Raw genomic sequence first — 13,099 nt, forward strand, 5'->3', positions numbered from 1 at the left:
CCATAAATATCTCCTCAAGTAATATCCACCATTATGGCTTATCCATAGATATCACCTCACATGATATCCACCATTATGGCATATCCATAGATATCACCTCATGAGATATCAATCATTATGGCATATCCACGGATATCACTTCTCATGATATCCACCATAGATATCTCCTTATGTAATATCCACCATTATGGCTTGTCCATGGATGTCACTTCACATGATATCCACCATTATGGCATATCCATAGATATTACCTCTCAAGATATCAACCATTATGGCATATCCACAGATATCACGTCACATGATATCCACCATAATGGTTTAATCAACCAATATTGTAAGATCGTCACCTTACAACAATGGTAAGATGTACAAGTGTTCATCATTGTGAAATCGTCACCTCACAATGATATTCACCATGGCTCATCCGGAGGGTAAACACACAAGCACAAGAAGATCATCACGGATTCTCTCACGTGATGTTGTCATGGAGTCACACACATGACATTCACCGTGAACCATATTAGAGGGTGAGATAAGGTTTTCACCTTAGATCTTTCTCAAAAAGAATTATATTAACAAGAGTTTACACTTTAAACATCTTATACAGATAAGAATACATTAGTATAATAAACACTATAAACAAATCAATAATGTTGAGACTCAATCTCAGCTAGGGCTACATTTTCCACCATACCAAGCTTACCTCGAAAGTACACAAACTTTATTCTGGAGAGAGGCTTGGTGAGAATGTTTGTCGTTTGTTCATAAATACTAATCTATCTTAACTGAATAGCATACATTTTCACCATGTCTCTAACTTGATCTCCACATGCTTTGACCTTTCATGAAATACAAGGTGGGAGTCTGCATCACTCTTGGTGTATTCCAAGCTCACCAAGTATTTATCTATCCAAGAATATCATGACCTAGGCATCAGCATAAAGGCCTTCCACCCTACATACATAGGTCTCCATCCTATGAGTTATAATCCTTTGACGGATCACTAGAGAAACCATCTTGACATGGTCAACTCCCTTTGAACCAATATGACCAAGATCCTCGGATATCAATCGAAGCACGTCCTTTTAGCTGCTCCCTCTTTCATGGAAGCATCCCCTGCTCACATGGTCCCAATCATGGAAGATATCTTGCTTCAGGAGACTCTCATCATCTGGTATGATCCTCATATGGCTAGATCCAAAGCCACCATGGATCTACTGTCATAAGATCGAGCCCTAGGCAGGAATATGACCATCCCGAGATTTAGAACAAAGTCTCCTTGCAGTGCGCTCCCTCTCACTAGAAGATCCTTCTTGTCTCATCTTGCTTCATAACCCTAGATGCTATAATCACCTACACAAATGCCTCTATAGCTTTGAGAAGTGAATTACACTTTTGCAGGTAAATATTTGTTTTGGAAATGCAAAACCTCAAAATCTCCACTAAAGTCCTCTCCATATTCTTCTTGAATTTCAATCTCTTTATCACAAATAGAACTTCAAAACTCTATAACCTGAAAAGCAACAAGCTATGATTCTAAAGATGTCCTATATGTAAGAGACAAGTTTCTCATAGTAGATTGAACAAATTTAAAAAAAACAAGATATCCAAATGCAGCTTGTCATAAGGGAACATCTTCTAACAATGTTGTTTCACAAATAAAACGTATAATGTAATTGCATGAATTAATAACTACATATGAACTTCATGAATATTTTTCAACCATAAAACTTATCTCTTTCAAATCAGAATATGAATCCATCTGCATCCTTTTGTGGAAGAGTCTCACCAACATCGGAATGGAAGCTTGAGGCATAGTCCTGGTTGGACATTTCATTGCGTAGTGACCATATTCGTCACATCTAAAGCATTGGATTTCTGAAATATCCTTCCTTCTTTTGAAGTGTCCTTTCTTACCTTTCTTCTTTGAGAAGTGAGAGGCAAGGACATGAATATCTTCATTTGTAGAACTTTGATCAAAGCCTCTTGTGACCAATCTTGACTCTTCTTGAATGCAGTTTGTCTTTAATCGATCAAACTTAGGAAGTTTAGATCGTGCACTTAACCCTTGAATGAATGATTCCCAAGAATAAGGGAGACCATTGAGGGCCAACATGGTTAACTCTTTGCTTTCAATTGTGTGACCAATGGTGGAGAGTTGGTCTCTCAGTTCTGTTATCCTCATGAAGTATGAAGTGATAGATTCACCCTTGATCATTTTTACATGGAGTTGTTGCTTTAATGCAAGAGCTCTACTAGTGTTATTTATCTCATATATACTTTCTAATGATTTGAACATGTCATAGGTCGTTTCCAATTTTGAGATAATTGGTACAATATGATCTTTCACAGAGTCAACCAACATTTTCATTGCTTTCTTGTTCTTTCTCTTCCATTGAAGCTTCTCATCCTCTTCTTTTGGTTCCGGTACGACATCTTTCACGAATTAGTCTAATTCATATTCCCCCAAGGCAAGCATAACTCTAAACTTAAAAGATACGAAATTTAATGCACCTTCACCATTCACCATTTTGATGTATAGAAGGGAGTAGAAGAATTCGAGGATATATAGAGAATAGTCTCGCCTATATAAATCTGATCTGATCTTTTTCTTATGTTGGCTCTGATACCATGTTAAGTTTTGGTGATCAGATTATAATTGCAAAATTATTAGCCAATAATTTGGATTCTTTCTTACAGGATAGTATCAATACGTTCAGACTATAAATTCAATCTGCCCTATCAATGATGATCTGAAGATAAACAGACGAATAACGACACAAAAGAGAAATTCAAACTGATTGTAGATAGTGTAATGCAGAATGGAAAACAAAGGAAACTTTGCAGAACAAAGAACCCGATGTAGGACTGTGTTTTATGATGCTATCTTCTCCTTCTTATCGATCTGCAAATGGAGGGAGAGATCGATCTTAAAATACTTAACGTGATGCCTGTTCCAAACAACACATCTCTATTCAACCATCACATCTCCCCCCCTTGAATCGGTTATGCATAAATACGCCTAAATACTGTAGTTACTTAATACGTTTTTACATAGAATCGATTCATGTATTTAATCGATTCATATATTAATCATTCTGTAGTATCGATTCATATATGAATCGGTTCATGTACATTAAGCATTACATAGAATCGAATTATATATATATATATTAGTTGACAATGAATATTAATATCATTTCATCATAACAATATATTAATTAATTGGTGAACTAAAGAATTGGACAACTTAGTTGACTCAGACAAATTAGAAGATTACTTAGTCTTCTTCAATCTAAACTAGTAAAGCATCCTTCTCAACTTCATATGTGTCCTCTAAAGAAATTTGTTTTGCTACTGCAATCATTGAAATCTCGTTCTCCATGTCTTCTAATAGGCATTCCTCAGCTTCAAACTCATTAATTTCTCCGTATTCATTCTCTTCCTCTTCTTTTGTGCCACATGCATAACACTTCTCTGCATCTTCTTTCCTGCATTCAAAATATCATTAGAAAGATAAATAGAATTACCATCACCTCATTTTTTATGAAGGGCTCTTCTCCTTTCCAACTCTGCTTCTATTTCTTTCACTCTTCAACTCTATCAATCCAACTCTCTCTCTCTCTCTCTCTCTCTCTCTCTCTCTCTCTCTCTCTCTCTCTCTCATTTCCAAAGTCTCTCAATGACTTTCTCAAGTTCAGGAATCCTAAGAATCCATCCAATGACAAAAGTTATTTTCCTCTTTCTCTTATCCATAGTCAAGGTTTGACAAAGCCCCAACGCAAATCCTCTTATCAACACTTTCAAGTTTTCTTGCAAACTGCCTCACATTTAACAATCTGTTTACAAACTCAAGAACTTCTACTCAACAAATCCTCTAAGTAGATCCTCTTGCAAGTTGCACGTACATATGCAACAAATTCACACGCTCCACCCTCAGGTCCTGGTGCAAATTGCTTCATGTTCGCTGCTCTGAATGCACACTCAAGAACACTAGCTTTGATACCACGGATCACAAATCTCACACATGCAAATCATGTAACAATTTGACTTAAAATGGTGTAGGGTACTCCCCTATCACATATTAACTCCCCTATCACATATTAACTCAGAAATAGGAAAGCACGCAAGACTTTTTTCTTGCTTTCAATTGATTGTCTAGAAAATGAAATTATATAGTCGTTCTGAAATTACAATGCTTTTAGCCTCAAATGAAACATACATAAAATCAGAAATACATGCAAGAGAAAACTACAAGTAAATTCTCAACTTTTAAATCTAAAAATAATCCTTATCTCTTGAGCTTCTGTTTGTCTTCTCTATCATTATTTGTCAACCTGAAAAATGAAAAACTGAAATCTCCAACTCAACCATGGTAAAAATCCATGAGACCCTAACTTAGTGGACAGCCTCTAAGCATAGTAAATTGCTTCACATGACCTCCACATGGCCACCACTTTCTTATCCAATTAGGTACTTGTCATAAAGATTCTCCAAAACCCAAAAATAGCACATGCAAAGACATGCGAGCTTGGGTTCCCCAATTTGGGAAGCATGCAAGTAACATGTGTCAACATGCATACACATATGATAAAAGTTACTAACTTCCAAAAGGGATGCCTAAGTTTGGTATTCTTCCAAGATGCCCTTTCAACCACTGCTAGCAAGTGTTCATAAATTACTTCCACCTTCCAAAGTGGGTGCATTTGTCAGGGATTCCTTCATTATGACTTTAAACTCAACCAACATGTGCCCAACTCCCCTAGAAGATGCTACCTTAAGGACTTAGCCAAATATTTATTAAATATTTAAGCCCAAATAAATTAAGTTCATTTATTAGAACATTATTCCATACATTGCAGAAAAATTAAATAAACTATTTGTTTTGGTTGATCCAAGATTGCCCTTACACCACCAGATGCCCTTACATCACCAACCTTGTAGTGCATCCAACTATAAGCACAATTGGAGCTTGTTTGAGGTCATCAACAAGAACAAGAGAAACAAATTAGCTCAAAAACGCCTCAATGACCTTGTCTTTGTGCAATACAATCTTCGATTGCCCATAAGAAAGGTAGAGAAAATGTCAAGTGATCCAAATGATTTGGATGAGATAGATCCTTACAATGATCAAATAGGCTAGGAGCAACCTCCATCGTTTACCAAGGACGAGATCGATGATTTAGAGAGACAAGCAATGGAAGAAAGAGGTAGATTGGGATTGTCATTGGATAACATTGAGGAGGATGAGGAGCCATTGCCAGTGCCACCAGCATCTACATCCAAGATGCAGGTTGAGCCACAGACTGTCATGCCAAGCGAGGTGGAGGAGCCATAACCAACTCCTAAAACTAGACTTTCCAATTCTACCTCTCCCCTAGTTTTCACTAGAGCTGGGAAGAGGAAGATGTAAAAAGTTTTGATGTAGTATTTACTTTTAGTTTTACAGAAACAATTTGCTATTTTCATTTTGTTTCAGACTATCAGCCATCAGCATTCCACATGAGGATGTCATTTTGTACCTAATTTTCATTTAAATCAATCAAATACAACTAGACTCGGCTTGTTTCTTTTATGTACTCATTTATTGACTCATTGGATGCATCTTCCCATTGAATTTTGTTTCTAATGAAATTTAAGCAATTTTTTAAGTTGTTGAGTCACATTTTCAAGCCTTGCTGAGTTTTGGCTGAGTCTGAGGTTTCCAACTGTTGTGGTGAATACTCCACATAACATTCGCTGCCCACAACTGCAAATACCTTTCCATTAGCCCACACCCTTCATTATACCTCCATAAATTCCAACACCACCTCTATACAAGTTGCAGTTAGCTGTAAAACACACCAAAATCTCACAAATAATATTCAATGCAACACCTTATCATTTATAACATCCCAATTCAAACAACAACCAATTAAAACTAGAAGCATAAGAATTTAATATAGAATGATCAGCACAATGAAAATTAATCTTATAGAATTATCAGCACAATAAAAATTAATCTTTCTCACAAATTTATTTTTGACTGCAAACTTCAATAAATTTGTAAACATATACCTAACAAAAACTAGAAAAAAAATCTCAAAACCCAAAACACTGCAGAATCCAATAGAACAAACATTCACCACAATAGTGGACTCCACATAAATCGACTCAATCAGCTAGGTCGATTTTTCGTTCACAAAACTAACAGTTGTTTCCATCCTCTAGCTGAAGAACCAAGTTCGATCTCTCTAAAATGGGTTTTATAAAATGAGAAGTCAAGAATGAAAAGGGCCCCACCCAATTCAGCTAGGGGTTCCTCAAATTCACGGCTCGCCCTAGGGGTTGGTGGGAGGACGAGGCTATGGACTGCTTGCCCTTTCTCAAAAACTTTTTCATTTATAGGCACTTTTAGAGTAACTAAAATAATATTTTTTAATTCAATTTTCAAACTTTTTTGATTTGATATTACTTTTAAACCTTTGTACCCCATGCCTAATATTATCACTTTTGACCCTCTTTTAAAAACACTTTATTATATTGGCCACTCTTCAAAATAAATAAGTAAACATAAGTTGTCATTTAATTTCCCACCTAAAGTGACCTTTTAACTTACTTTATTTTCAAGCCAACAATAAATCACCTTTATTTCTCTATATCAATTCCCTTTTTAAATAATAAAATTATTAAAATATAAGTTGTCCTCTAACTTTCCGTTGTACGACAATTTAAATATTTAATCGTTTAATTATTTAATTAATTTCTGCATAACCACTAAAATTCTGAAAAAAAAAAATGCATCAAATAAGAATTCTGGCCACACTAATATATTCTTAAGCTCTCAAGATATCGAACATTTTAAAAATTGATTCTTTCCAAAAATATCAAACTGCATTTGGAAAGTACCATTGGACTCATCTTGATTTCTTGAACTTGCTACCAATTAGAATTCCTTTCCAATAACGTCGGTATTCTTCAAGAATTTTAAAACTTTCATAAGATGTTGAAATGGACGAAAAAGGGACATTATAGCTCCATGTTGTGATCCTAATATCATATGTTCCTAAGCATATATTCTATATTTCCAAGTATAAAAGGATAAGCGCTTGTAGCACACTTAACGTTAACATTAGTGTTAGCTACTAGCTTAACTCATCTTCACTGAATGAAGAAATCTGTCCCTACATAATTATCCCTATATATAATTATGGAAAAAAACCTTTCTCCCATATCGTTATAACACAACTTATTGAATTAATATATTATGATCTAATTATCAGGGGTCACCCCCTTAAATGGTCTAATGTCCCCTTCCCCATTGTAAGTTGTTGGTGGCCCTTAGCCTATTTTCCTAAGTTTTTCATCTAGCTATTAGGTGTTGGAAAAGGGAAAATAAGATAAATAATTAAATTAAGTTGTCAAAAAAGTGCACGGTTGATTAATATTTTGATTGACAGCTCATAATTAATTATTTTAAAAGGTAATTTAAGTGTGCAGATAAAATGTTACTAGGCTCGAGGTGTTGAAAAAAATCATAAAGACACTTCATATTATTTCATTAAGGAAATCTGGTTTTTCAAAAACAACGAGAAACAAACAATGTTTTTTTCAAAAAGCAATGACAAAAAAATACAGTTCTATACAAGTTATAAAAGGTGGTTGGATCTTGAGAAGAACGATTACTACTTATTCAATTTATTAATTTTATTTGCTCTAGTGACAGAAAGTGGGTTCTTCCTATTTGCCTAAGGATGAAAACGCTTTGGTAAATCCAATTTTTGGGACAAAAACCCTCCTAGGTAGCTGAGTGATTTCATTGAAAAATCAACATTGTGCTCAATGCTAAAAAAATTCCAATTTGCTCTTAATAATGGAGATTTTCTGTGTTTTGAAAGATTTTGTGTAGTATCCCTTGCCAAATCTGACCTCAAACTGCCGATTTAAGTCTCATGGAATATTGTCAAACACTTTGCCAACAATCTGGTATTGATCCTGATTATTTGTTTTGTTTTGTTTTTTGGTTTTTGAATGTGATTTGATATGCTGATATAACTTGAAAATATATTTAAGATGACCGGAAATAGATTGCAGCTACTAAATGAACTTGACGTACAAGCATATGATTGAGAATGATGATGCATATGCAGCTACAGCACTAAGGCAATTCTACAAACATTTACCAAGCATCCTAAGGACTAAAATATTCATCTACAGCAAAGGGGCATTATTACAAACACTTGGCATGCATATTCAAGACTGAAACCTTCATCAACAAAAATGGGTAATTTGTCAAACAGTTGAAATACAACCTTTAATCTATTGATTATCTCTTTAAAGCCTTTACAATACCAAAGCATACCTGGAATTTAGAAGATAACAAGATTACGAAAATTCTGGAAATGAAACAGCAGAGTAGATGATTAATAAACCATTCGATTTGCTATACTTATTAATGTCTCCACCTGAATAATGTAGCACAAGAAGACTCCCACGTGCCAATGTTGAAGAAAGCACAAACCAGCATTAAATGCATTCAATAAATATTTATCTTCAAACTTCTGATCTGCCAAGAAAAAACTTCAAAACCCCTTGTGAAACAATTGATATTTTCTCCAATAAAGCTCAAATGTGACCTCCCCCTGTAAAGCCACCAGCACAATCGAAGAGAGGCTACGTTCTCCAAGATTGAATTTACAGCGAAAACCTAGGTTTCTTCTTCAAAGCCAAAGCTTCTCTAGAAAAGACAAATGTCGAATGATTCCAGAATGAATGAAATAAAATCCAAATCCCTTTTTATAATGTTTAGTTTGCATTTGTCTTCATCTCCTTCAATTTACTTTAATTTCATTTCTCTTTTCCTTCCTTTTGGTGCACAAAATTAAAATATAAAGTATACTTTATTAAACACGTATATATCCCCTTTAAATAACACTTTATCACTTATTATAAAGTATACTTTTAAAACATTTAAATCTCCCTTTTAAATAAAGTCCACTTAATTTATCAATGATATGCACTTAATAATTAATTATTATTATAATAATTATAACATTATAACTCCATCATTAATCATTGTTTCTCAATTCCTACTGAACCTGGGAGTTAACCATTGTATCCAATGTGCATCCAACTACCTTACTAAAATAGTAAGGGTCCCTCTATAACATCCACTGACTTACTATAAATAGTAAGGCCCTCAAAACGAAACCAGCAACCTCTGAATAGCCTAGCCTCGAAATATACCCACAACCTGGAGAGGCAAACACTAACAACGGCCAACTGAAGAGCTCCAAACTCCCAAACTGGACCCTCTAATCCACCATACTAGCCTACAAGGGTCAAAATAGTAGGCTAATCCCTCAAGCTTTAATGCTCACAAAAATGGGGAGAGTACATTTTGCAATGTCCCGCCCTAATCTGGAACTCTATAATCTGCGAATTCTGTTTTGTTATTTTAATTGTGTTTTCTGATTTGTGATATGGTTGCAGGAAATATATTAAGAACTACTCATGAAAACATATACTAGTTACCCAAAAGATCTTATCAGCTACAAATATCAAGAATAAGTGCAAACAACAAAATACCACTTTCAGAAATAATTTCCAGATTTTATTGCAGGTCTGAAATTACAAGATTTGATGTATATGAGAGTCACCCAGTTCAGAAAAGTGTGTTACATATCAGATTTAAACGTACCCAAAGAATGCCCTTTAATAGTTCTCTAGAAAAAGCTTTGAAACAGCCAACTGTAGGTCTAAAAATGGAGGTAGCAGCCAACTAGGTGTCAGAAAGAAGTTGCAGCAGCCTCAAACTTGCTGTCTCCACCCAACGAATTGTCTAAGGAAATCTAACTTGCGTGCCTCCAAAGTGCAGAAATAACCATCCAAACCCTAAGCGATTTGGCCTAAGAATACCACGCCTTGAAGACACCTGTACAGTCTGGTTATGGGCAAAAAACTGTTAATAATGATCTCACAAACCCTTGAAAACTGTAACAACAACTGCCTTCTCTGTTGTCAAGAGAAAATACTTGCAAACTCACATTGGTATAAGTAAAGATGACCCCTCCAACACTCCGAAATGGTGTGGGCAGGCAAGGAGGCAGCTCACTTAGAAATCACAACAAAAAACCTAAGTTGCGGGTACGGGTACGGGTACGTGGGTACAGTACGCTGGTACGGCAATTTTTTTTAGGGGGGCTGGGTACGTATGGGTACATCCATACAAAAAAATGTAAAAATCATAAACATATACATATATACAGTCTAATAAGTAGAAACAAAAATTAAATTTAGAATCCCACATATCACCCATATGCTAAACAAAACTTGGAACTATCATATATGATTCATATTGATATATAACTATAACAAAATTACAAATTTACTATAAGTCTAATCTAATATGAAATATCCATTTGTCAAACTTTGAATGTTATGATAGATATCGAATTCATTGTTCATTGGTTCAACCGTTCAACAATAAAATAACACAACTAATAGTCAGCAATAGCATCATATGGGTAACTACGAAGATCAAGATCAACATCATCATTGACATTAGATGATGTAGGTAGAGTACTGGAACCACATGCAGCCTCACTGCCACTTGCACTAGCAGCAAATTGGCTATCAGACTCCCCAGAAAGTAAAGATTGTGTGGCACCTGAAAAATCCAAATCAGTTCGCTCTGGATCTACATCCCAAAACTTTGTGCTCCCATCCTTATACTCATTTTGTTTATGACTGAGAAGGCGCAAGTTTGAATGCACATAAACGAGCTCTTCCACCTTACTTGCTGTCAGTCGGTTGCGTTTCACTAAGTGGATAAAGGAGTATGTGCTCCAATTTCGCTCACATGAAGAGGAACTAGCAACCTATTGAATAATTGACACAAAGTGAGAGGGTGACAATTATAAAATAGTACAAAATAAAAAATTTAGAGAGCAATAAAAATTAAGAAACTTACTTGCGATAAAACTTTGATTGCAAGAGTTTGAAGGTTTGGTGATGTATGGCCATTGAGGTACCACCAAGCATGAGAATCCATTTTATACTTGTCACGGAGAGCGGAGACACTTTGACCATTGGAGGCTACAAAATCAGCAAACTCACTTGTCATTAAATCCTCCATTTCAGAATCGGGGAAGAGATTAGTAAGTGCTGTCCTACACCCTTCACTGACTTCTGAATCTCTATATGGTGGTACCCTTGATGGCTTAGCAAGCATTTCATCACTATAAAATTTGGGAGTCAATGCAAATGCAAGAAGATGTAGTGGGGTGGTCATTTTGTTCCACCACTCAACACAAATTGATTGAACCTCTTTGAAGAAAGTTTCTTCGGGATCTTGCTCTTTTGCATTGATGATGGCTTTCATTTTCTCAATCATCAAGTCAATGCCATCATATACCTCTCCCAAACATAGGTGATCCATGTTAGTATAAAGGATCATACTCATGATGGGCTCAATGAAACTCAAAAGATATTCCACTCGATCCCACCAAGTGTCATCTAGGATCATGTGCTTACATTTGTTGCCCTTTCAGTATTGCATTGCCTCCATAGGGACCAACTTTGACTAATTACCATGCTAACAAGTGGCTGTCGCACCTTCACAAGTCGCCTCAAGACGATTGTGTCGGCAACCTATTCAAAAATTAAAAACCAAAATTAGAATACAAAGAAGACATGATAAAATAAATAAAAAATTAAGTAACCATCAAAGTGAAATGTAGATTTTAAAAATTGAAATGTTTCAATTACCTTTAGCAACTCCAACTATGAAAATGATCTGAAAATGGCCTGTGACATGTTATGGTTTGTGATGAACATTTGGATCTCTTCAGCCTCTACATAAATTTTTTTGATCCAATGTATTTTCCTGCCTATCTTTTGTAGCATGAGGTTGAGAGAGTGGACAGCACAAGGTGTCCAAAATATGTGTTCAAATCATGTCTCAATCAACATACCTGCAGCTCTACAATTCTTTGCATTGTCCGTTATTACTTGGACAACATTTTGAGGTCCCACATCCTGAATGCATTGTATAAGGATGTTAGCAATAAATTGTGCATCCTTCACCTCTCCCTCACAATCCATAGCTTTCAGAAACATTGCCCCTTTAGGACACACTGCAATTACACTAATTAATGGCCGATTTTTTGTATCCTTCCATCCATCTGAAATGATGGACACCCCTGTTTGTTTCCATGAATTTCTAATGGGAGCCAATGCATCGTCTATGTTTTTTACCTCCTTTGCTAGTAAGGTGCTACGCACCATCTCATAACCTGGCCCTGTGTACCCTTGTGGAGCCTCATTTACCTTTCTCAACATATCCTGCCAATATGGTGATCATACCACATTAAATGACAAACTGTTTGCATATAGACATCTTCCAACGGATAGATCTGCAATCTCTCTAGCATCATTCTTAAATGCTCTCTCTAATGGTCCCCTACTTCTCTTCACAATTACAGGTTCTTCACTAATTGGGTCCAAGAATGGGTGGCTCTCTACCACGATATCAGGAAAATTGCTATAAGATGGAGAAGTAGGGGGCCTCTTTGATCTACTTCCTCTTCCTGTCAACAAAGGATGGTTTGAGGCACGACCAAGTCTTGCATCTGCTTCCTCTTGCTCTCTAATATATCCTGCTATTTCTTGAGGTGACATCCCATTTCCATCCTTTCCTAGACAAGGTTTGATTCCTTGTTGGGGAATGGCACAAAAATGGGCTTTGACATGACTGTAGGAGCTATTTTTATTCACACTATAGAAGTTGCATATCCATAAAAATGTTCCACCACCTTTTACTTGGTCTATTATTTTGACATATTTTCATAAAGCTGAATTTGGGTCAGTTTTGAAAGTCCGTTGAGGAGTAGAGCTTTGAGGAGTAGAAGTAGTAGTCGTTGCCATTATGATTTCTTCAACAAATTAAAAAATAATTATTAATATTTAATAGTAAACAATAGATTCTAAATGTTAAATATATAAAATTAAATTTAATAATTTATTTAAAATGAAAGTGAAATTATTATAATTATCAAAGTAATAACATTTAAATTTTTACAAACTTCTAAATTACACAATAAGTAATTAAATATACCTA

General features: G+C 35.4%; 2 protein-coding genes across 2 annotated transcripts in view; both read right to left on the reverse strand.

Annotated features, from left to right (window-relative positions):
- Positions 1-13,099, reverse strand: part of LOC131043877 (stomatal closure-related actin-binding protein 1) — a 196,018-nt gene that overhangs the window by 75,801 nt on the left and 107,118 nt on the right. The gene's annotated exons all lie outside the window — the stretch shown is intronic.
- On the reverse strand, positions 10,435-11,630 carry LOC131043886 (uncharacterized). Its single transcript, XM_057977117.2, has 2 exons — positions 10,952-11,630; positions 10,435-10,859 (listed from the first exon to the last, which is right to left on the reverse strand). The coding sequence occupies exons 1-2, from the start codon at positions 11,504-11,506 to the stop codon at positions 10,479-10,481; spliced, it is 936 nt and encodes a 311-aa protein (XP_057833100.2). The 5' UTR covers positions 11,507-11,630; the 3' UTR covers positions 10,435-10,478.

The sequence above is a fragment of the Cryptomeria japonica genome, chromosome 6, assembly GCF_030272615.1.
Source record: "Cryptomeria japonica chromosome 6, Sugi_1.0, whole genome shotgun sequence".
Taxonomy (NCBI): domain Eukaryota; kingdom Viridiplantae; phylum Streptophyta; class Pinopsida; order Cupressales; family Cupressaceae; genus Cryptomeria; species Cryptomeria japonica.